The sequence below is a fragment of the Rhipicephalus sanguineus genome, chromosome 2, assembly GCF_013339695.2.
Source record: "Rhipicephalus sanguineus isolate Rsan-2018 chromosome 2, BIME_Rsan_1.4, whole genome shotgun sequence".
Taxonomy (NCBI): domain Eukaryota; kingdom Metazoa; phylum Arthropoda; class Arachnida; order Ixodida; family Ixodidae; genus Rhipicephalus; species Rhipicephalus sanguineus.
The window spans coordinates 53,577,888-53,603,591 of NC_051177.1; the positions used below are offsets into that span (position 1 = coordinate 53,577,888).

At 47.0% G+C, this 25,704-nt stretch overlaps 2 protein-coding genes across 9 annotated transcripts in view; both read left to right on the forward strand.

Moving 5' to 3' along the window:
* LOC125757145 (uncharacterized) overlaps positions 1-25,704 on the forward strand; it is a 116,950-nt gene that overhangs the window by 34,168 nt on the left and 57,078 nt on the right. The gene's annotated exons all lie outside the window — the stretch shown is intronic.
* Positions 8,187-25,704, forward strand: part of LOC119382962 (protein mesh) — a 57,864-nt gene continuing 40,346 nt past the window's right edge. For 2 of the 8 annotated variants that reach the window (XM_037650895.2, XM_037650896.2), the window contains exons 1-8: positions 8,188-8,369; positions 14,487-14,695; positions 15,514-15,670; positions 16,356-16,552; positions 19,476-19,767; positions 21,057-21,341; positions 22,814-22,961; positions 24,334-24,531. In XM_037650895.2, coding sequence (XP_037506823.1) covers positions 8,291-8,369; positions 14,487-14,695; positions 15,514-15,670; positions 16,356-16,552; positions 19,476-19,767; positions 21,057-21,341; positions 22,814-22,961; positions 24,334-24,531 — 1,565 coding nt within the window. In that variant the 5' untranslated portion in view covers positions 8,188-8,290. Of the gene's footprint in view, positions 8,370-14,486; positions 14,696-15,513; positions 15,671-16,355; positions 16,553-19,475; positions 19,768-21,056; positions 21,342-22,813; positions 22,962-24,333; positions 24,532-25,704 lie in introns of all 8 variants that reach the window. The other 6 variants (XM_049412362.1, XM_049412363.1, XM_049412366.1 and 3 more) reach the window with 6 other exon arrangements.

A 25,704-nucleotide genomic window follows, 5' to 3' on the forward strand; every position in this document is an offset into this window, starting at 1 on the left:
CACGATGTGAAAACAGAAGCCCCGTGCACTTCTACACACACCACACGAAACCAGTCTCCACACTAGCGGGGGTGACGGTTCTGCCACCTGTAGGTCGATCTCGCCGCGAATAGCGCAGCACGCGGCCTGCGATTTACAATAAATTCGCAAAGTCCGCGCTAAAAAGCGCTTCCTCTTCTCTCTCTCTCGAAAAAAAATGATGCTTACGGCGTCACAGGCAAGTTCCACGCCATTGGCTGATTTGAACATGGTGCGCTCGGTAGTTACTGCGGCCAACGAGAGAGGTCGCCACTCGACCGCGCGCGATCGCACTGAAAGTACGCCACGCATTCTAAGAAGAAAAAAAAAGAAATTGCGGTCAAGGTCAGGAGGCCCGCGTGACGTACCTTCTTCCCCCGTGCCACCCGCCCTCCTGCTTAGCTTACAGCGCTTTCGTCGGGACGAGAGAAGAGAGAAAGCAATGACAGCGTGCGACAAAATCTTTGTAACTCCGCTCGCACAGGACGGATTCTAAAATTTTTTTTGCGGCGTTCGATTCGTGAGGCAATAAGTTCCTTTAGTGAAGCCATTCCATGGCTACTTGGAAAAGTGTTGCAGGGCCCCTTTAAACAGCCCCGCTGGTAATGTTGACATAAAGTTCATTAACGTGGACAGCGTGCATAATCACTGCCTCAGACGCTTCGAATATGTGTGTAACGTTGCGATTGCGGCGTTGGTCGTGAGAGAAAAAGCTTGGACGACGCTTGAGCTTCGCCTTCAAGAGTAGCGTAATCGGGCCCCGTGCGCATCGCCTTCTCAACTGCTAGCCTAGCTTCGGTTCTCGGTGCATGCCTCAACCGTGCCGCAAAGAAACGAAAGCCTGTGCGTGTAACATTGGGCTTTTAAAACTATCGTAGAAAGCAGGGGCGTAGCCAAGGGGGGCACGCACGAACATACATAAAGTATGGTTGAACCCCCCCGCCCCCGACAAAAATTTCTGGCTACGCCCCTGGTAGAAAGCCTACTGCAAGTACAGTTGCGCAGTGCCCACTACGCCACAATTCTTCCTTTTGCGAAATGGCGAAAGTCCCACTACGCGTCCGTAAGGCAACAAGCGAGCTCACGCAGCTGCTCACTTTGTTGGTGCTTTTGCTGCTGCTGATGATTAAATATGTCTAAGCACTTTGTAATGGGTGGGCCTTTAAACCACCCCCTCCTTGCGCAATCCACATACTACGCTTCTCTTCGTTAAGACTCGTCCCACTACATGACATTCATACAGTGTTTTCTTCTGAAGCAGTTTCAAGCAATGGCATGGCTCTGTGGTAGAACTGCTTGTCACGCAGACGGCCTGGGTATCCACATGTTAAACCACTCCCTCCTTTAAACTTTAAAACCAAATTGAGATATCTTATAGGCAACGTTCGTCACTAATAATCGGTCAGATAGGCCCCCGTATACGGGAAAGTCAAACAACACAAACATCTCGAGGTTTCAATTTTGGTGTCAGGGGTCCTTTAAGTTGGAAGGTCCGTGTGAGGTCCAAAATATATGGTAAAAAAAAAAACAGAAAATCACGTGAGCGCGTGAGCTGCTCGTCTACTTGGTTCACTTTCCGTCGTTCGCGTGAGCAGCAACGCAGTAGGGCCGTGACGAAGGGTGAGACGCCTGCACACCGGTCAGGCCCGTAGCCAGAAATTTTTTTCGGGGGGGGGGGGGGGGCACTTGCTGAAAACCTTGACTATTTGAGAAAAACACCTATTTTCATCATTTATTTTTGGTAAAAACACGTACTTCACCAAAATTTCGGGGTGGGGGGGTGCAGCCCCCCCCCCCCCCTTTCTACGGGCCTGTCCCCGGTACACACAGGGGGAGACACGCGAGTCGGGGCAGGGCCCAATTTGGCTGCTGCATAGGCTGTAGGTTCTTACGCTGCTGTCGCATTTCGAAGACTCCATTGCACGGCGCCTATACGCCACCGCTCAGAGCTTCATTACACATCGAGATGGGTCCGCTATCACTTTCTCATTCTTAGAAAGTTCTGAGCATGCCCTGTAAACTTTTTCTTCGGGCGATTAAAAATTTCTGGGAATATTGTGTTTTTCGAGCCGTTTTTGTGACTCTCTCTCCTGTAGATTACTGTAGAGTAAGGAAAGAGACAGAGAGAGAGAAACAAAGTAAGGAAGGGTGTGAAGGAAAAAAAAAAGATCAGGAGCACTTTATTCCTATCAGGAAAAATGGGGCACTTGGCGTGCGCATGCCTCACCTTTCTTTCTTTCTTTCTTTCTTTCTTTCTTTCTTTCTTTCTTTCTTTCTTTCTTTCTTTCTTTCTTTCTTTCTTTCTTTCTTTCTTTCTTTCTTTCTTTCTTTCTTTCCATCGCATTGCGTAATCATCCTTCCTAAATGTTTCCTTCCTCCATGCCGGGAATCCGACCTTCATCCACGTGCTTAGCAGCACGAGACTTCAGTTGCTACAGGCAACAGCGACGGTAATGCGCTCATATCCAGGCAACAATGAAATGTGGCAACGTGAAATGACAAAGCTCCTTGATAAAAGATCAGATTGATGTATCAGAAACGCCTGACCGCCGACAAGCCCACGATCTAGAGAGCGTTACTCTTTGAAAAACGCAGCATACAAATACGCATGGGATCGGCACACCTTCGAGGGCCCCCATCCCTGTTCACTCGCCGGCGCCGGGTTTTTCGCATACGACATCGCCATCGAAATCTGTGAGTCATAACAAGGTTCGCTCGGAAAAAAAAAAGAAAAAAAAAAAGAGTCGTGTGAGCGACATGGTCAAACTGGTCAAACCTCAGCGGATGCAGCATGCGCGCAACGCCAGCTTCGTCATTAGGGAGTTTTAGAATATATAGGGTACGCAAAGCTATGACTTAGCGTACCCTACTGCGCATGCGTCGTACGCTATCCTCTTGCGGTCCCCCGTTAAGTGACGGAAATAGCGGCCGCACGCAACGTACGCTATTCTAAAACTTCCCATTGAGGACCTTACTTGCCGGAAGATCCACGCGGATCTCGTGACGTTCTCGCGCAGGAATGCGCGAGTTGTGACGCACCGTGACTCCTCGGTCGCGTGGGCGCTGGTCAATCACTTCCACACAACGTAAGCGCTGTGCGCAGAGTGGCCCAATGAGAAACACTCAAACCACGAACAATTTCCGTAAGAGGTGACTCACGCGGGCGCGATAAGCAGAGTGCGTCGCCGTCTGCAACGGAATCCAGCGGCGTCGACGATATCAGGCGCGCGAGTGTAACCTCACCGACCGAACACAAAGGCGCGCTTGAAGATAATTAAATCAGTCGCAACATTTCAGAATGGACAGCGTCCGAACAGCGCCCCCAAGGCGTTGGTCCGAACAATACGGTGTTGTATGTATGATAGCAGGGTGATTCAACCCATCACTTTTTGTTTCGTTATTCAAGTACTTAGCCAAAGGCGTGCTGCAACCACCATCGATCCGCTTCTACGCCTGTCAAATTTCTTGACAGGGCGAACGCGTCCCGCAACTGCGTTTATATGTAATCTCATGGCCACCACTTTCTCTTCCCTGCGCACCACCGATTACAGTGTACTGAATAGACAATGTATAGTATACCACTACCGGCATTATTCGGCTTAAACTTCTCCTACATATGCGGAGATCTTTTGTCACCCTCTCACCTGACGCGATTGTGCAGTCTCTACGGCGTCACTCTGCAAAGTAACTCTGCGGCGTCACTCTGAGGTCGCGGGTTAGATCGCAACCGCATTTCCGTGAAATGACTGCCAGATAGCCAAAGTTAATCAGGAGTCAGCGTGCCCCCTAAGCAGGTGGTAGCATCGCACCGTGATGCTCCATAATTGAAATTTTAATCGCAGTTTTAATCGCATCCTGGAAACAGAGCTATATAGATATTCATAGATATATCAATCTATATACGGTAGGGAATGCTGGCGCCAATACAAGAAAAAAAAAACAGTTGCCCACGGCCCTGAAACAACAGATCCTATGCGTCTGCAGTGCATGTGTTATGCGAGAGAGAGAGAGAGAAAGAGAGAGAAGGAACTTCACTGTGTTATGCGGAAATTCTTACCCATCGCGCGTAGCGCGCGTATACTATATAGGACAGCGCTACGTGTATGCCGTTACTTAATGTACCATGTGCCATGGCAACCCGCCATCTATTTTCCTCCAACCCTGTCTCTTCCCCTCATTCCGGTGAGCCGGCTCTCCAGGTCGACTTCTCCTGCTTCTTTTTCATCAAACATTGTTTTCTTATATTTGTCAACGTGCACTTACATTTGATAATCTATCGTCCTCCGAAAAGAGCAACAGTATTGAAAGTGGGCTAGTTGGTACGGCAGCATGTTTGCGTACAGCGCGAGGAACGACGAAGACGGTCGTGCGTGTCCCTTCTGTTTTTACCGTCTTCGTCGTTCCTCGCGCTGTACACAAACATGCTCCGAAAAGAGATTGCTTCGTGAAGGTTAAGAACGATATAAAAGAGATGAGCTTCAATGGTAGAAACGCGTAGAACTGTGGCGGCTTGAGTAGAGGTACCTCCAAGCTTGCGGGAAGTTTTTTGGAAGGACCGACGGTGGTATGATGAACTTTACTGAGAAGTATATACAAAAAGCAGAAAAATTCAGGAGCCCTTGCCATATGAAGAAAATGGCGGCAAGCAAAGCTCTATGTATGCGCACCTTACTAATTTTCTATCTATCTATCTATCTATCTATCTATCTATCTATCTATCTATCTATCTATCTATCTATCTATCTATCTATCTATCTATCTATCTATCTATCTATCTATCTATCTATCTATCTATCTATCTATCTATCTATCTATCTATCTATCTATCTATCTATCTATCTATCTATCTATCTATCTATCTATCCGCCTACGTCTGGGCGCTCTCCTGGTCGTCTCCATAACTTGTAATATACCGAAATTGGCATAGTCGGGGATCAGCGTATGACGAATACGATTCACTGGTCATGACATGACATACACGTGACATACACGTGCTTAGCAGCGCAACACTTCACTTGCTACAAGCAACAACGACGTTCATGCGTTCATATCCAGACAACAGTTAAATGTGGCAACGTGAAATGGATGACAAGTGACCTCGATAAAGGATCAGATTGCCATATCAGAAACGGCTGATCGCTGACAAGCCCGGCGATCGAGGGAGCACCAACTATTAGCGAAGGGCGCATACACAAGTACGCATGCGACCTGTACACCTTCCAGGGCCGCATTTCTTCAGAAAATAGACACGCCGGCGAAAAAGTAATGTACAACACGCAATAACGCTTACGCGAAAATGATAAACAATCGAGATCGGACTAATCAAAACACGTTTACCTTTTACCATCTTAATCGAGAGAGAAGTGCAGCACACGATACTCAAAATGCATGTGTTTTAGTATTACCGTAAAATCCCGAGCAAGACACCCCCCCTCCTTTCTTTTCGGAAGAGTTGAAATATGCGCCAGTGACTGAATAGCTGACTATGCGCCAGTGACACTGAATAAGCTTGACTACGCTCGCCGGCGCCAGGTTTCACGCGTACGACGCCGTCAGCGAAACCTGTAAGTTATAAATGCTGCGCTTAATTAAGCTTACGAAAACATCCGCAGTATCAACCGCTCATGCTGCCCGACACGACAAATGCAGTTATATAGATTACTACGCTGTTTCGCGGGCGTCCTGTGGCCGTAGTAGAAAGGTGGGCTAACGGAGGGAATGGTGGAGGCATGACTACGTGTTTGCATTCGCCTCCTCTCTCTACTCGTTCTCCTTTCTAACGCGCCAGCTCATGCCTGTGACGAGGGGCATAAACGGCGATAACGGGAGAAGCACCGACGCCGTGCGTTTATCGCCGCGGCTCTCTAGGAGATTCGCACTGTGGGAGGCTAGCGGTCATTTTCCTCCGGCGGTTTCCTTGTTTCGAGCGTGCATGCGACCCGAACGCCACATTACGGCCGGCGACAAAATAAGGGGCCTCGTGTTGCCGTATACCGTTTGCGCTGTCGTTCTGGTCATCCAATGTTGTTAAATAAAGAGCCCTAGAACTAATTTAATGCCGCAGTGCGATAAAGAGAGTAAACGGTAAAGTTCGCTTATGCGTTGAAGCAAGGTTTGAGATTGGGCTTGTTGGTAATCCATCCCCAGCAAACAGCGCAGGAGCGGACAACGGACAAAGTATTTGTTGCCTTCTTTGTCCGTTGTCCGCTCCTGCGCTGTTTGTTGAAGATAGCTTATGTGTTTTGATTAGTATTATACCGCCACGGTGGTCTAGTGGTTGTGGTACTAGACTGCTGACCCGAAGGTCAGGGGCGTAGCCAGAAATTTTTTTCGGGGGGGGGGGGGGGTTCAACCATACTTTATGAATGTTCGTGCGTGCGTTTGTATGTGTGCGTGCCTATATACGCAAGCAAAACTGAAAAATTTCGGGGGGGGGTTTGAACCCCCCCAACCCCCCCCCTTGGCTACGCCCCTGCCGAAGGTAGATTTAGGTGCACGTTGAAGAACCCCAGGCTATCGAAATTTCCGGAGCCCTCCTCTACGGCGTCCTTCATCTTATCGTGGTTTTGGGACATGAAACCCCCAGCAATTGTTATTATTATTCCTCGATTATTTTTCATTCTGCGTAACCATTATCACGTGCGGTATAGGACACGCTACTTTTTCGCAGGCGTATCTATTTTCAGCAAAATTTGCTGATACATGCGTTGCGCGTACGTATCGTCGTGGTCAATGAGCATTGCTTTGTACGGATTTGTGCTCGACAGTGTAAGCAGGGATACGGGTTCGACAGGGGCGTAGCCAAGGGGGGGTTGGGGGGGTTCAACCCCCCCCCCCCCCCGAAATTTTTCAGCTTTGCTTGCGTACATAGGCACGCACACATACAAACGCACGCACGAACATACATAAAGTATGGTTGAACCCCCCCCCCCCCCCCCGAAAAAAATTTCTGGCTACGCCCCTGAGGTTCGAAGCCCCGCCGCGAAGGCTGTATTCTTACGAAAATGGAGTGCGGAAATACTACAGCATTTGCATTTTAGCAACGTTTCAAAGAACCGTCTAGATGATACAAGTTAGTCTATATAGCCCTTAACTACAGTACCTCTGATAACGCAGACTTTTCTATGGCAGGCAAAACCACAAACTATTTAACGTCACGATAGTTAACACAACAATAGAAAGAATTAAGAGGCTCATAATGTTACTTCCGTTTAGCTCTTGCAACTCTTCACTACTAATAAAGGAAAAGTTATAAAAACAGAAAAAAAAGAAAAATAAAGAGGGGCGTAAAAATAGATTACGCCAACGAAAGCAAGCAAACGAAAACATGCAAAACTATGAAGCTACAAAGCCAACTTCTTTTTAATTTCCTCCCCTCACGTGACGCTTCTGTTCCGTTTATACATTCTGCACTATCTCGGTAAATGTGTATTGCACAGATTTTTCTTACACAAAAGCGCAACCTCGCGCCATACCAAAAGGGTTAAAACAATGCGGATGGCAAGAAACGCCTTCCATCGTGCATGCACAGTTCGTCTCTTCGTGAACACTCGACAAAGCACAGCTTGTTTGACGACGTGGATAACGGAAGCGTGTTTTTTCCGAAGCCCCGCAGCGGGCCTTCGGCGTATGAGGACACGAACAGACGCGGATAACACCTCCTCCTTTCCGCCTCTAGAACACAGGAGGCGCACCTTTCGTAGCGCCGAACTTTGGAATCATCCTTCAAACGCCAGTCCTAGTCACGCAAAGGCGGACCGGACCTTTTACATTGAAACCGCGCAGCAGCACGTATACAACCGCACGGCGCAGTTCACACTCTCACTCGAGAGCACATCCTGAGCGCGCGTCACGCTGATCGCCGCGTTTCTGCTCGCCTACACTATATACAAGAACGTTGAAAATGGACACGCAACGAAAAGGCGTGGTTACAAAGTAAGATTTGCGCTGTGCGTAAGCTTACGCGAACACAGACGCGTGAGTTCCCACCGACTCCCGGCAACATCGCGATGTAGAGCGAAGCGAGGAATATCAAGCTTTGCCGACGTTTTCCTAGATTTCAGAAACATTCCGGGAGTTTTGTAAAGCAAACAACAGGTGTACTTCGTCACGGAGGCGACTTCTCCTCGGACCGTTATCGCGGAGGCACGCAACAAAAGGCGCCCCGAGATAAGATCCGGAGCGGGGAGTGCACCGCTGCTGCAGGCTGCGGGCACAGGGCACGCTGCCGCCACGGTAATCGGTGGTCGCGGCCAAAGTCTCGAAGACAAAGATGGCCGACGTGCGATGGATTGTCGTCGTCTGCTCGGTGTGGCTCCTTACTGCCGGCTGGGCACAGGAATTACGGACCGGTAAGTAAAGCAGTCCGACGGTGTTCTCGTGTTCGATTACTCTCTAGCGATGCGGAATAACGTTCGGAGACGTTTGCCTTTGATGGCCACCTAAGCCTAACATCGGCCGTTTACGTCTTTTTGGGTGTGGCTTGTTATAAGAACGATGGGCGGCTACCGTTAGGGTGCAGTGGTCACCCGTCAAGACGAAACAGCGGTTAAGTCAAATTTTCGAAGTGACTAACAACGGGTGAAAATTTAGTTGGATTTACCCGTAGACCAAATGAACAGGAAATAATTTGTCCGCTTAATACGAATGGCATATTTTATGAAACCGAACCTCGGTAGCCGACAATAACATCTGTAGCTCGGCGCAGGGAGAAGACACATCTTATATTTGCATGAGGTATACAAGTTACGTTTCTGTTTACGCAAACGATTACACCAGCGTCGACAATGACGTCGAAAACATTCGGGGTTGGCATCACAATAGCTGAAACAATAGTTCAAGAGGTTAGTCGATGTGCATCGGTGGCACTTCGATAATTATATGGTGAGGACACTGCCAAGGATACCCACAACTGTTACCAGCGGTGTTCACACAAGACGCAGCTGATAACGCCCTTAATACATTGGTGCATATTTTGTTTTCTTTCAACAACACAAGGACACCGCTTGAGGTATTTCTGAGCAGGCGCTATAGGCAAAATGTCAACTTTTGTGACAACGGCAACATTGGCACAGCGCCGACAGGCAACGATCACCCAACAGTTCAAAGAACAGTTCATAAAGCGCCAATTTAACCCGTGCAAACCGAACTGTCTATTTTTAATACATCTATATACCTTTTGGCTGTAATGCTGCTTCGCTTCTAGTTTTGTGTCGCGAATATTTTGGGCGCTCCAGATATAGTAGTTCTTTAAGCTTGTGGATCAATTCTGCCAAGGGAAATTTCTGTTAAAACGAACAGACTATAGAGTCCCGCCAAGTTAATTATTATACGTTTTAGACAGAGTGCCAAGCGGACTGAACAAAATTTCCATTTTATAAAACAAGTAGAAAACAGTCGTGCCATTTTTACAGTCTTTAAAAAGAACTTGCTTAGAAATAAGTCGTTGTAATTAATTGCTGCTATTTCCTTATGGATTATGATTTACAGTTAGTGGTATTCACGAACACAGACAATAGACTCCGAAGAAGTTTATAACGGATAAAGGAAGGCGGTTGCACTAAAAGGGGCGCTCTGCGAACTTATATACTCATAAGTGATTACTTATGTTTCTACAACAGTGCAAGAGTGAGTTAGATATCCGTTAGTCCTTGCATGAAGTATTGAAAATGGAGGCCGAACCTGGAAAAACAACAGTGTCTTCGCTAAACATTTATAAATCTTACGAATGATATTTCGCGTTAAGTTTATACAACCCGGCATTACAGGAGTAAGTGGAACCTCATCGAAGTTTAGTCAACCTTTCAGGCATTTAAGGACGGCAACTATATGAAGAAAGGCAGTTTGGCAATTTCAGAAATGTGGCGCAGCTGATAAGGAGTAATTGGACTCCTGACATAAAGCTCTCCTAGCTTGCGCAGCATCTTAATTGGCAGCCAAGGAATTAGCCTAGATTAGGTTAGCTTAGGTCGACCGGTGGAAAGCGTGAAACTTGGTATTTCAATATATCGATCAGACTAGTGACACTTAATGCGTCTGCTGCCGTGTGATAACGATAAAAAAAGAAAAGAACAAATGCACATATGGTTGCGTGAATGATAATCTTATCAACGCACCAAACGAAATTAACAGTGACAATGAATGTGAGAATGTTAGATAAACGCTGCTTGCACAGGCGAATAATATAAAACAAACACGCATCGATACACAAGGGGAAACAACGATAATTAGTACGCAACACACACGACTCTCCTTGCGCTAACAGCACAGTGTCAACATAAGAGATATTTACATACCAAAACTCTTTCGCTTAGAACGAGGCCCCCAGACGTGCACCACGCCAGAAGAATTGGACACTTTCACACGTAAATACTAAATAGTGGCTCTTAAACAATGCATGGCGACAAGCGCGTTCCCGTTGATGTTTTGGTAATGTTTCATAAACTCTAATATCTGCGAGAGGAACAGTTGATCTAGTAGGTATTTAATTGTAGGGGAGCATATAGAGCGAAATAAAGGCGAGATACAAGGCGTAAACAAGTGTTCTTTATTTTATTTTTTTCAGTAAGCAACACTGATGGGCTTAAAATATTACGAAAACGATTTGTTCAGTAACAGTTCGCAATAATAATAATAATAATAATAATAATAATAATAATAATAATAATAATAATAATAATAATAATAATAATAATAATAATAATAATAATAATAATAATAATAATAATTGTTGGGGTTTAACGTCCCAAGACCACCATATGATTATGAGAGACGCCGTAGTGGAGGGCTCCGGAAATTTCGACCACCTGGGGTTCTTTAACGTGCACCTAAATCTAAGTACACAGGCCTGAAACATTTTCGCCTCCATTGAAAATGCAGCCGCCGCGGCCGGGATTCGATACCACAACCTTCGGGTCAGCAGTCGAGAACCATGGCCGCCAGGAGCACTACATATGTCGACTGGCGCCTTATAGAGTAACCCGTAAATTTCTCATATAGAGTTCATTTAGGTAGGCAGGGTATACCTTTACAATTTTCAAAAACAATGGGAACTCCAAAGTTAGCACGACCGTTACGTTTAATCGACAAAAACACGCACATTTGTGAAGCTTATACCGTGATAGCGTCTGACGTGACGTCAAATAAATAAACAGCGTTTGACGTCAGACGACAGCATAACGTGTACACAAAACACGATGACGCATTGTCTCGAGGGTGAACGACGTCTATAAAAGTGTGGCCCTATATCCGTTAGCCGGGCGGTAATCGTGAAATACGGTTATCTCCTCGAAAATGATATGTGGCACAAAATGTTTATGTTAGGTGTTCCATAAACACCACTAAACACTAAATCAGTTCCAGCCTTGAAGAAGACAAGTCCACTTGTCGGAACGTCGGCTCTAGCACCCACCCCCTGTTTACGGATTTTTTTTCATCGCAAGCTTCCATCTTCCCCTTTCTGCCGTTTATAAACACTGATATATATATATATATATATATATATATATATATATATATATATATATATATATATATATATATATATATATATATATATATATATAACCTTAATCACCGTCAAAGTAAAATAATTGACGAAACACTGCTATACTGCGAAGCCGGTATGTGCGAGCATCACAAGCGAGCTGCGAGCTGCTTTCAGTCTTGAAGTGACTCACAGTAAAATGGGAAACAATGACACAGCGGGTATCTCGCTGTCTTTGTGTGTTTTGTTGCGTTTCGTTTCCCTGACAGTGCAACTATTCTGAAGCAAACTTGATTTATCGCTAGTAAAAGACCGCGGTATATTCTACCTCATAAAACAGCGCACCTGTTTCCAGAACACAAGTCGAAACAGAAACACTGACTTGCACTTTTTAATAGATTTTTCCCCCCGAGGTTTAGGTTGTAAAAAAAATGCCAGGCCTGCGCGGAAAGCGCAGCACAGTCACAGCGAAAGCTGGAAGAGCGGCACTTCTAGAGCCCGTTGTAAACTCTCTTGGGGCTACTAATACAAGTACACTAGCAAGGTACCACTACGCCATAAATCACAATATTTGTGAAATTGGGAAGCACCTACAACGCCATTATTCGTCATTGTGCGAAGAAGAGAGGTTCCAGCTACACATATGTAAGGCATTAAGTGCACTTTGTTTACGTGACGACTGATGACGATGAAGAATTGTGGCTCAGCCCTTTGTAATGTGCTGGAAGCTTTAAACGGCTCACCAGTTACGTAATTCGCATTGTGTAACGCCCGGTCGCTACTTAACTCTCCCACCATGCAATATAACATACATGGACGTGAGAAAGAGAGACAGAGAGAAGGGGGAAGAACTTTATTGAGACCCTGAGGAAATGGATGATCGGCTTATGGGCTTCCTTGGCAACCAATGCAAGTGCACTTGCGAGGAACCCACTACGCTATAAATCATAATTTCTGTGAAGTAGGGAGGCAGCCACTATGCCATTTTTTTCATTCAACGGAGAGCCGTGGTACCCGCTAAAAACAAACATGTAAGGCATTATGCGCACTTTGTTGGTGTTGTGCCTGATGACGATGAAGAATTATTGCAGAGCCCCTTGTAGTGGGTTGGAAGCATCCAACAGCCCACTCGTTGTGCAATTCGCATTGCGTGGCGCCTGGTTACAGAATTCGCGTTGCGTGGTGCGTGGTTGTTATTTCACTCTTCTACCACACTAAATTACATATGTTAATGTGGTTCCTTCTGGACATGAAGCCTGTATAGCGTCGTTTTGCGAGGCAGTTCCAAGCACCGGCATGGCTCTGAGGTACACCACTGGGCTCCCACGCAGAGGGCCCAGGTTCGAACCCCGTTCCATCCTGGAAATTCTTATTTCGTTTTTTTTTCTTATTTCGAGCGATAGTGGTTACGGACACCGGCGGCGGCGGCGGACAACTACGCCACCAAAAACGGCCGTTGAAATGATCTCATAACAGCTTTCGCTGTAAAAAGGCTAACAAGAATTTCAAGTTGGACTGCTAAACTATATGTTGACAATGCTGCGAGTGTCAGTTTTGTCGCGCGTCGAGACTTTGTATATAAGCCAAAATAGACGCAAAGAAAGACGTTGACGACGCTACGGTGGATTTCTCACACTATAGTTTATAACTTTCACCAAGAACAAAACATTCTGACGGCGCGAAAGTTTGCTCAATTTTCTCCGCCTAGTAATTACGCGAGCTCTTTCTCAGAAATTATTTTACCCACATCTATACACAAGTGTTATTAAGCGTTGCTATTTGGTGCTTTCATGGGACACGAAATAAAAAAAAAAGACTTTATCTGTGTTAGTAAATCACCGTTTTTACAATGCCGGAACGCCGCTGCTACTGCGATAAGCTAAAGCCGTAAAATGATCAAATAGTAAAGGAGGGTGGCGACGCCTTCTTGAAGTTCCCGTACCAGTTAGCCGCGACGTCATATATATTGAAGGCGTCTGTCAGGGCTTACTTAATTCTTTGTAGGCTGAAAGATGGACTGAACTGCGCTCTATAAAAACGCCACAGACTGTGCACGGCAAGTTTCGGGGAACCTTTACTTGGGCGAGGCAGCCCATTTAGAAATATATACAGCCCAGAATGCCTAGCAACCGTGGTTTAACGCCTCCGATTGCATTGAGGCGACGACGCTCTCATGTTAATACTACAGAAGAAGACTCTTCTTCTGTTCTGGCCTCGTGGCGCAATGCGCTAAAGCGATCCGCTTATGCGCTTATGACTGCTAGCTTGAATTCATAGATTTCTAGGCGCGCCTTCGTGTTCTTTATTTGCAACAGAAAGTTGACCCTTTTTATAGTAGGTTGCACACTAAAAATAAAAAAACGAGCTTCGCCCACGGCCATTGCCGTATCACGCAAAGAGAATTTGCATAAATGCTTCATCCAATCACGTTTGCTCATTTTTGTGACGGCAAGCAGTTCTGTGTGTTTAAAATAATGGAATTTTCCCATGCTGGTTTCAGAGAGGAAACGTGAACGTCCCGATAGATTTTATCAAAGATTCTGACATCGACACTCAGCAAAAATAATATTGTGGTCAGAAAAGACAGATATTTATTTGCCGGTATCCAGTTCCACATTAGCAGAGAGAAAATTCTTCCGCTTCGACCAAAGACCAGTTGGTACAACTCTCTTACGGAGGTGAAGAACGTGCTCAGCGTGGTTCCGTGAGGTTATATCTATTCTTACGTTGTAGCCAACTATAGAGACAGTCAATATATGCAGCCGAAAAAGAAAAGGATATCTTGATATGACGTGACATTGGCGTATCGGCATGGGCTTTCTGTGCGAAATTAAGAATTGATACTCTACTTGCATGTTTTTCCCTCACAGTCAACCTATAATGGCGACAATAGTTTTCAAACGATCATTTACCGATCTAAATTGATTTAGCCTTTCTATGCAATGCCCCTTTGAGCCCTTTAACGTCCATGCTCCACCTTCAGGAGGTCGATCCTCGGACGATGACCTGATGGCCATTGAGGACCGGCTAGTGTACCCGCAGCGACCGTCCGACTACCAGACGTTCCGTAAAGAGCTCATGTACCCATACGACCGGAACGACCTGCAGCCCATCGACACGAGCAAGCTGGAGAGCGAGATCTCTCTGCAGGCCAGGCTACCTTTCTTCGGATTCCACTACAAGTACATCAAGGTCAGACAGGTCTTCATCGTCGCCGCTTTCCCGCCGTAGCGCTAATCAATTTACGCGTGTTAAGCAACCGATACGACGACGCGCGGCGAGTCGGAAAGATGCACGGCTGCTCTTAAACTTGGAGCCTTGTCAGATTATTTCTGTCAAATATGCCAAGCGAGACATGAGAAAAAACGCTCCCGCAGATAAGGAAAAAGACAGATCAACATAACGCATTGGTCACCCAATGGTCGGTAAGCAGCTTTGTCTGCCAAGTGCGCTTCAGCCAGTTTATAATTCGTCGGGAGATTTCCCTCCCGTGGATCCGGACATCCAACGACTACCTACTTGGCCTACAGATATATGGTCTGTTTCGTAGCTTCATGATGGTAACTACAAATCACGAACTCTTCTTTCGAAGTCGGGCCAACATTGTTTTCCCGTACATTGCTATTCACGTACGCTTAGAATTTCACACTTAATGTTGTAAGCTAGAGATGACGTGGGCCGTTAGTGTCCCTATAACACGTCCGTCACGATCGGATCGCCAATAATGCAGAAACGCGAAGCAAGAAGTGGAATTGGAGAACATTTAGCGTAAAGTGCCTTCGCTGTGCTGCTCCTAATGGATGTTGAGATTCGATCTGCTGCAAGGTGGATACAGGAGCGTGTGCTTCTGGACGCCATCGCTTACGCTAGAAGGAAAGGCTTTTCCTTGCGGTATCGGCCAAGGCCTATGTGGACCTTTCGAATATGATTCAGGAGCTTGACGAACGTGCAATTCGCACTTCACATGGGGCGCCACAATGGGTTTTCCGTGGGCTCATCCACACATGCAGGTGCACCTGAATGGCTACCTGCACTTCAGCGGCGCACCGGCGACGTTCAGGTTTCCCGTGCGCTTCCCGATGCGGCCGGAGGACACGATACGGGAGAAGGACCCGGCCCTGATCGCACCGTGGCTCAGCTACCAGAGCATGGTCGAACAGATACCCGGTGAGTGTATGCAACTAATGCCTTTTACAGCAATAACTGTTATATGGGCTTTTAATGATGACGACGTTTATGATGACGCTCTTAAACAGCGGATGAAGTACTTCTTCTGGGATCGGCCCAGAAGGGGTCTTCAGGGGTTTACGATCTGGAATAAGACAGAGTACGAACAAAGAAGATGAAAACGGGAAAGGCTTCGGAGGATATGCCTCAACATTACATGATTAGTTAAACCGCCACTTCAGTCGCCACGTGTAAGGAACACAGTCCTTTGAGAAGCTTTTGTGTGACATGTTGGCACGGCTCCCCGGCTCTGTATTGTTGGTATCTGACTAAATAAATACTGTGAACAAAAAAAAAAAAGAGAGAGAAAGAATTATCAGTACAGAATCAGTGCATCAGTAATGATATCATATCATACAGGGATCATGTCGACATTACTGCATATATGCAGCCCTTAGTTATCAATCTTGAGCCTTTCACTACGACAGCCTTTCGCAACCCTGCGTTGTTTCGACAGTCAATGAATTAATAATAAGCAATACGCAATTAAATACTAAGTAAATCAACCATTTAATCCATCCATCCATCCATCCATCCATCCATCCATCCATCCATCCATCCATCCATCCATCCATCAATCAATCAATCAATCAATCAATCAATCAATCAACGTCGCCTCTCGCAGAGTCCGGTGTCTACTTCCGCCTGTTTCGCATCGGCGAGCACTACGACCGAGACCCCGAGCAGTGGTTGGAGCGTCGTGCTATCGAAGACTTCCGCGAGGGCATGATCGGGGCGGCCGACTTCAGGCCCACGTTCGTCGCCATCGCCACATGGAGGAACGTCACGCTAACCGGCATGCAGAGCAAGAACAACGTCAAGGTCTGTCCCGATAAAGGTCTATCCGATAAGGTCTACCACTCTGAAATATGCAGACGATGAGTAAAAAGTAACCCAGCGCTTTTACAATGACGGCTGGTATCTGATGAACATGGCTTCCAAACCAGGCGCTAGAAGTCGGCAGGTATAAGGCGCCACTAAATAGCGGTGGAGCGGTCGCGTGTTTAATGCCAGGCATTCCTTGGAAATCTCTATTAGACGAGGTTATCGCAACGTCTCGCCATGACACAGTCCATTTTAGTGCACAAAAGAAAAAAGCAATAAATGTAACGCTCAAATCGGTAAACATGCAGCCCCACCTAAGCTACCTCCACAGGTGCGCAGGTTGCCAATACGACTACGCAGTAAAACGACAAACCGTACCTGAGCACCCTCTTCGCAACAGATATACGTGATAAGCTCCCGTATGTCTAATTTATTAGTGCTTGTAGCTTGGCGCGTCTGATTAATAGGTATCTGACCACCACAAAATTCCGTTCAGTATTGCACAACTAGCTCAAGGATCGGCCTACTCACGTGGCCACACCAAATAGCCGTTCCGCGACCCGATGAAGGTCTGTTCACATGTCCGACCACACATCACCTGATGTTAGAAAGGTGCCTCCCCAAGTTTCACTACGTCTGCGCACTGAAATATTTCCCCATGGACACATGCACCCCAAGAGCTAAAGTGATTCGCGCAATGCTTCCTACCACGATAACTCCGCCGAATTCCCGCGGCATTTGTATTGCGAGAACAATAAAATGAACACTCCAGGCGCATTTTTGCCATCGTCGTCGCTGTGATGTACCGCACAAAGTGCAAATCGATAACATCGCCCCGCGCGTGATATATTCCTTGTGCGAGTGAGAGCGTGCGAGGGCAGCCGACGATCGCGGCTCCGGCGGTCATGATACGCACCGGCCGTGCTCCATCGCGAGAAAGGTCCATGGGGATCCCTGGAGCGGGGGCTGCATGACTCCGGTAGAAACTGTGTACTATGATCGGCTGGGGATGGTCACGCGCGTCCTGTCTCGACAAGGATCAGCAGACGGCTCATATCCTTGTACTTGCTAATGTGTGTTGAAGCGAAAGACAGCCCTAAGGTCACTTCGCTCGCTGCGGCGTGTGTGTTTCCTTGCGCCGGCGTTTTGATGATAACGAGTTAGCTGCTGGCTTTACTCCATACAACATTCCAATTTGTTGCTATAGCATTAACTGCTTCGTTCTTACGGCGAAACCGTGACATTGTTATGATAATAGAGCAACGGTAAAACGTCCGTCACACATCTAGAGATGTTTAATTAGTCATTTTACTTTGTTTGTTATACCAGTATAACTGCAAAGAACTTGCGTAAAGAGGCTGCTAGGAATCCCGGCCGCGGCTGCCGCATTTTCGATGGAGGCGAAAATGCTCGAGGTCCATGTGCTTAGATTTAGGTGCACGTTAAAGAACCCCAGGTAGACGAAATTTCCGAAGCCCTCCACTACGGCGCCCCTGATAATCATATCATGGTTTTGGGACGTTAAAGCCCAACAATTATTATTAAAGAGGCTGCACGTTGAAGTTGTTGAGAGGATTTCTATCCTATCAACGTGTACACATCGTTATCTTTTAGATGCGAAGCAGCTTTTGCGCTGGGCTGTGTTTGTAGTTCCATTGGCGACCATGCCACCTATAACATAGCCATCTGAGCGCGCTCTCGCGCCAAGGAGAAGTCTTCTTCCTCTTCGACCACCTTGATGATGATACGTGCAGAGCACTTTAGGGGCCCGGGCTGCCGTATGTTGTCCTATACTCGGCGACAACTTATCCTGACAGTGGAGCGAAGGCTACGGAGGCGGGGCTTCCGCACATTCGTGTTGCTCCGCAAGTAGTGCGGCAGCTTGCGGCTGATTTCGGTTTTGCTCGCTCTCAGTTTAGAAAAACATATACACGAAAAATGCGAACGGGGTGACATTTAGATTGTTCAATGTACATTTTCGTGTCGTAATACGAGTATATTTTTCTTGGAGAGCTAAAGAGCACGTTTGCGGCCGCACACTGGCCCACTACGTCACGGACGCCATGTTTACTTGGAAAACGGGCGTGCTGAAAAGGTGGTGCTGTCTAAGAAATGGAAAGAAAAGGAAAGGATTCTTGCAAAGTGAACAATAACTGTATTTTACCTACGACTTCCCGCAACTGTTTGAGTCTCATAATAAATAAAGCAGCATTTATTTCAGCAAGGCAAATCAGAGAATTATCAGTAAACTAAAGTACTATTTTCTGGTGCGGTAGCAGGCATGCGCTTTGGTTCTGTAGCTTCCACAGTGCTGTCAAGAAAAGTTGTCGCCGAGTATAGCTTGGCGTAACGCAGAAAAAACCATGTGTGCTGTACGCGCTAGCGCGTTCGGGCCTGTGTAAGGGGCTGGGTAAGACGCTATGGCCTCTCTCCCTTGCACTCTCTCAGCAATCACGTGATGGCGTCGGGGAACGAGATTCTGCAGACGCGCGATGAACCAACGCTATAGTGTACTAGAATACCAACGCATTGTATCAGGAGGCGCTGGTTGTATCCTAGTCAGAACGCGCTGGGACGCGCTAGCGCGTTCGGGCCTGTGTAAGGGGCTGGGTAAGACGCTGTGGCCTCTCCCCCTTACACTCTCTCAGCAATCACGTGATGGCGTCGGGGAACGAGATTCTGCAGACGCGCGATGAACCTTCGTGGCGTGCTCCATCCGCCAAGAGTTCGGGACGAGTAACAGCAACTACAGTGAATTCGTGCTGTGCTCCGCTTGCAAGGACGTGTTAACATCGGGCAAGGTGCCCATGATGAACGGAACTTTAAGTCGACCCATGCGCTGCTTCGCATCCCCACATGGTTCCCTTTAGTAGGAGATGGCGTAATTTTTTTTTCTTTCTCCGATTCTTCCGTCGCGCAGACCAACACGTACCAGGTGGTCCTGGCGAGTGACGAGCGTCGCACGTACGTGATGTTCAACTACGAGAAGATCGACTGGATCGCCGTTAACGACGTCAACAACGGCGAGAACGGCGAGAACCCGTTCGTGGGTTTCAACGCGGGCAATACGACGCGGTACTACGAGTTCATCCCGTACTCCCAAGAGCCCCGGGTCAAGAACCTGCCGCAGCATGGCGAAGGCAACGGCATCAAGGGACGCTACATATTTGAAATTGAAGAGGAGATCTGGCACGGATCGTGCATCAAATGGGGTAAGATTAACCACATACAGGTTGTAGCGAGTCGAGGCTTGGGTGGGCAGTTGAGAAGGGGCTACGCTTGGATGCGGTTATAGCGCTATTTTAGCGCGACAGGTCTGAGAAAGAACTGTAACAAAGTATGCGCGCATGAAACCACACATTAACTAATGAATTCCTCATAGTGCAGGGAAATTTTAGTGTTCACGGCGGCAACATTTCGATGGGGGCGATGTGCAAAGAACACCCGTGTGCTTAGATTTATGTCCACGTTAAAGAACACCAGGTGATCGTAAGTAATCCGGGGCCCCCCACTACGGCGTGTCTCATAATCATATATATATATATATATATATATATATATATATATATATATATATATTTGATTATGAGACACGCCGTAGTGGGGGGCCCCGGATTACTTACGATCACCTGGTGTTCTTTAACGTGGACATAAATCTAAGCACACGGGTGTTCTTTGCACATCGCCCCCATCGAAATGTTGCCGCCGTGAACACTAAAATTTCCCTGCACTATGAGGAATTCATTAGTTAATGTGTGGTTTCATATATATATATATATATATATATATATATATATATATATATATTATATATATATATATATATATATATATATATATATATATATATATATATATATATATATAAACATTCGCCTGCTCCTAAAGTAAGAATCTGACTGACTAGGGACTGTATAGGCCATCGTGTAGAATGTATAACGTACCTCAGTTACCACTCTCAAGAGAAAATATAAGCGTCAGCGATCGCATCCGCTTCTCAGAATAGTTCATAAATATTTTACTACGAAGTTTCTTCACAAGTTTATACCTAAGGGCAGGCTTTCGGGAAAAAGAAAAAAAAACAAAAACACCCGACATGTTAAGGCAAAAAAACAAACAAACAAAACCGACTTGTAACGCTTGACAAGGCTGTTTACGAGAGGTGAAGGCGAGAGGAACCACCTGTGTCGACAACTCTCCTACGAATCAGAACCAACTATCCCAACAAGAGCGCTTAACGAAGGCCGCAGTATAATTCTGCCTGTTTCCCACCAAAGCGAAAAAAAAAAAAAAAACTGCTGCTTGCAAAAAACGAGAACTCTCGAAAATAAAACTACGCCATGTAGGACAATGGTACGTCGCTCATACAATTGGTAGCTGCATAAAATTTTGCTCAGAGGGGTTGAGGTTACGTGCGAGTTTATATAGGGTGCACTTGGGTCAAGTGTGCGATGGCTATATGATGTACCAACAAAGACTACCTGTCACCTGGGTTGCGCAGAACTGGTGCCTCACTTGATCACGAGCCGACCGCGGTTGACCTTCTTTCCTAAGTACGCGTCTATGTTGGGCGGAGCTCTGATCAACGTGACGGGTCCGTGTTTCGACCCCAACGAGAAGATCGAGTGCCAGTTCCAGGACATGTCGGGCCACCGGCTGCCGGCAATCTACCGCGACACCAACCACGCCACGTGCCTCATGCCACCAGTGTTCTTCCACGGATACGTCGATCTGACCGTGTCCCAGGGAAGCAGGGACGCCATGTTCTACGGGCGGTTCTACGTCCGTGAGTATCGATCAATCGTATAACCTTACAGTTCGCAAGGCGCCATAGGCGGGCGCACGAGGGAGGGGAGGGGGACAAGGCGGCCCCCCTCCCCCACCCACCTTATCGTCTATAGGGGGCGTCAAGTCTGCTCCATACTCTTACTCAGTCGGATCTTTCCCGCCATTGTTAGCGCAGGGATATGACCACGCAGGCTCCTTGACGATAATGGCGGCCGAGGAGCAGCTGATGTTGCATTCTAATAACTGTTTACTTCCCACCTTTACCCCGGAAAGTTGGGGGCCAATGGCAGGCCTTTGTCAGATGCACGTCATCGCGCTTAATCTTAATTTATGCATCCATCGCGGAGTTCGTTTTCTTTCGAACTCGACCAAACGGCGAGGAGGCGGTAGGGGTTTCTGTGAAGCCCCCTCCCCTCCCCCCTAATGGAGAACCCTGCGCACGCCTATGCAAGGTGGGATAGACACACGCATGCGCATGGCACAACCAACAAGAGGGGGGAAGGCCGTATCTAGTGCCCTGTACCAAATTACAATTCTGGGGCCGAATTCACAAAACTTCTCTTTCGTAAGTGCGTTTTCCCATTGGTCAGCTGGCTTCGCTAATGATATGTCCGACATCGTGATTGGCTGAAATATTCTCTTATGAAAATTTTAGCGTAAGATGTTTTTGTGAATACGGAGCCTGGTAAGGAAGACGTCTTGCCATGCTTATAGCGCAATACTTCAAAGAACAAATACAGGGAAACTGGACGTTTAGTATAGAGCGTCTGACTTTGGCGACGCGGCATGCACTGAGCTCGACTTGAGCCACGACCCAGAGAACATACTTGTAGGGCACCCGCCGCTCGGCTTCAGCGGAAAGTGCGTGGTTCGAATCTTACCGCCGCGGGCGCACCGGTTTATAGGTTTTAACAGGCGTTTACAAGTAGCACCACGCTTCTTGGCCTATAGGCAAAGAAGCGGTGCACCTACGGATTCTCGCAGGTGTGCTGCTTGGGTTGGGAGAAGTTTCGCGCAGACTATTATAGGAGCATGCTAGCTTTGCGAGAAAGCCACTGATAATCGCCACTGATAATTGACAGCGAACGTACACTCCATGCGACAGCTTTATAAAGTGGAGGTAGATATGGAAGAATGAGTCACTCACGGGAAATGTGTCCTCAGCAATCCATTTGTTCTTTTTCTGAACCACCGATTGAGGAGCCTCTCTATGGGGCCACATGTAATATACCCTATAAACGGTACACGATTAGCGCAGTACAAGTTTCAAGTCCAGTGTAACACCGTCGCTAAACTGTCAGTGCAGTTTGCGACACTAGGAATGGGCAACTTGCTTCGCCCTCACTCCTGTAGCTATTTAAGTATGTATACTTGTTTATTTTTCTGTTTTCGTGTATCACCTTTTTTTTTTATTTGACGGCTTTCGAGTTTGTAAACGTGTGTCGGCCTTGTGCGCGCACGCACACGCAGAACCTCCAGAACTTGCGGCCGAAGACATCGAGATCCTGGACGACAACGACAAAGCTGAAAGGCCCGAGCGGATGCGCATCAAATGGAACCCGAACAAACTCGTAAACAACAACAACACCAATGTCCAGCTGCACCTCTGGGGTTACAAGTGAGTACGTCTGCTTCATCGACCAGCAGAACAGACCAGACTATATATATATATATATATATATATATATATATATATATATATATATATATATATATATATATTATATATATATATTATATATATATATATATATATATATACATATCCTAACTTCACTGAGTTTAAACTGTTTTGAACTTGGGTGGACCTGTTGATGTGTTTGATGCGGCCTGCAAGGAGTGGCCACAGCTCATACCGGCGCATCTATTCCGGCGAAGTTGTCCAGCCCTTCCAGGTGTATATAAAGGAATGAGGGCGTGGGATGCTGATTTTGAAATACGAGCTGGCCTTCTCTGCAGACGCGATAGCCTGCTTGCAGGATTCGATCTATAGTCCTTCCGCCACACGTATAACGTATAGCTTATTTCGGGACTCAACGTAAGTTTTCATCGCATTAAAATATAGTAATACTAAGCCAGAAGTCATGAATTATGTATCACACTGACCAGGATGTCGAAGTAAGCCGATTGTCGGGTCCCTCGGTTGGTTGCCCCTCGGAAACATTTGACCCAACTGCGACCCCCGTGCTGTGATGCCAGCTGTCGACTCATCGCCGATCTCCTCCGTAAATACGTTTTTCGCATCGTCAGATTCTTCATCCTTATTGCTTTAACCTCTTCAACAAAAGGAAGGGCTGTACATGAACCGCGCTCCCTCGACCGATATACACTTAGAAAGCAGTCGCAGTCGATTGTACCGATGGCTCCACGAAAGCTTTCCGCAAATTTTGTGGTTTTGATCTGCCTGCAAGTGCCCCGTTATGGCGCTCGACTGCTGACCCGAACGTCGCGGGATCGAATCCCGGCCGCGGCGGCTGCATTTTCGATGGAGGCGAAAATGTTTGAGGCCCGTGTACTTAGCTTTAGGTGCACGTTAAAGAACCCCAGGTGGTCGAAATTTCCGGAGCCCTCCACTACGGCGTCTCTCATAATCATATCGTGGTTTTGGGACGTTAAACCCTAGATATTATTATTATTATCTGCCTGCAAGCGTTGCAAGCTAGCTTCCTGCACCTCACGGTGTTTCGCAATGCCTCCGTGATCAGCCCACCTTTGACTAAACGACTATGTCATGTGATGACGCCATCATGTTACGTTCCGTTATCTGACGTCATGATGGCATCACAAATTCTGGCGATCTGTGATGTCGTGATGACGTCATATGGTAGCGTCATCACATCATGATGATCTTGGCATAACTCGTGCTGACGCTGACACCGACGACGGTCAATCCTCGCGTTTGATGAGGCATCTAAGGCTTTCGCCTTAAAATAAAAAAGAGAACTCATAAACTAAGCGCAGTTTCGTTGTGTTTCTTTCGCTCGTTGCAGCGACGACCTGGAGTACCCGCAGCTGACGTACATCGACACATTGGCGAGCGGAATGCGTAACGGAGAGATGCGCTACACGCTGAACATGGAGATGTACCGCGAGCGCTACAACTGGGACAAGCTGCACTTCAAGTTCGGCTTCCTTAGCATCAACCTCACCGACGGCAGCGCCATCGCCAAGGACTACAAGTCGTCACCGTAAGTTTAAGCGCTTACCACATGTCAGTATTGTCACATATGTAAAGAAACCTTAGGGTACACGAAAAGCTTCCATATGTCATATGTGACCGCACCGGAGCAGGAAGGAGCGACACCGTAGCTGTTACGCATGTAAAAGGAAAAGAGAGAGAGACAAAAATTAGTTCCGATTTTTCATTGTGACCGGTTCACGTGCATTTTAGTGGCAGTAATATCCGTGACGGAAATGACGTCAGTGAAGTTTGGTGGACACCGGCATAAAGCACTTTCGCGTTAAAAAAATTAGCGCAGCTTGCACTAATCCGCGAAAGGCTAGATCACAGCAGAGCTGGCGGGCACTTAGCTGGTTCTGGCTTGGCTAGGTTTTTACTCTCTTACCACTTTCTTTACCGCCCCTTGCTATAGTATACTATACATGATTATGCTTGCTCTCGCCCAGAATTTCTCTCTTTCTCTATCTTTCTCTCTGTACTAGTTCTCTCGCGCATCAGTTATTGCATCCCACGCCGGAGAAATGGGCGCACGTACGCTCTGGGAGCATAGCAGAAAACGACAATGAAGAAGAGAGCGAGTGCCGGATGATGATAATTTTCTATCTACGACACACGGACAACCTCGAGCATAACAGCTCTGCTAAAAAAATTGGGGGACGCTTAAGCTTCGCCTTTAGGAGTTGAACGCGATAGCGATATCCAGCTCCATCCTTATCGTGTTGTCACTATTTTCAGTCGCCCGGTCTCTCTCAACACACACTCCACACTCGACATAATACTATGTAAGGGTAAAGGTTTCCGCCTCTTTAACAGCGCTTTTATGACACAGTGTACCCACTACGTGTGTAAGAGAATGCGCGCACTAAAAACTGGATGCCCTTGGTAATGGGTGCACGCTGTAGCCAGCAGCAATTACGCGCGTGATACTTTTAGGGGCGAAGCTCCTTAAGGCGGCACCCGTTCGTCCCTCGTAGTCGTCATCGTCGTAGTAGTCCGTAACAATTCTTACGCTTTGACCTCCAAGGTGGTGCCGGTGGGCATTTCTCCTGTGCGTTGTTGAACAATAAAAATTCGCAGCGTGCGCGTTAACTAAAAGCCGAATTCTGTCTGTCTCTCATTCCCCATTAGCAGCCATGGCATGTCCAGTAGGAAACGTTAGTAGAAGTAGAAGTGTAAGTGT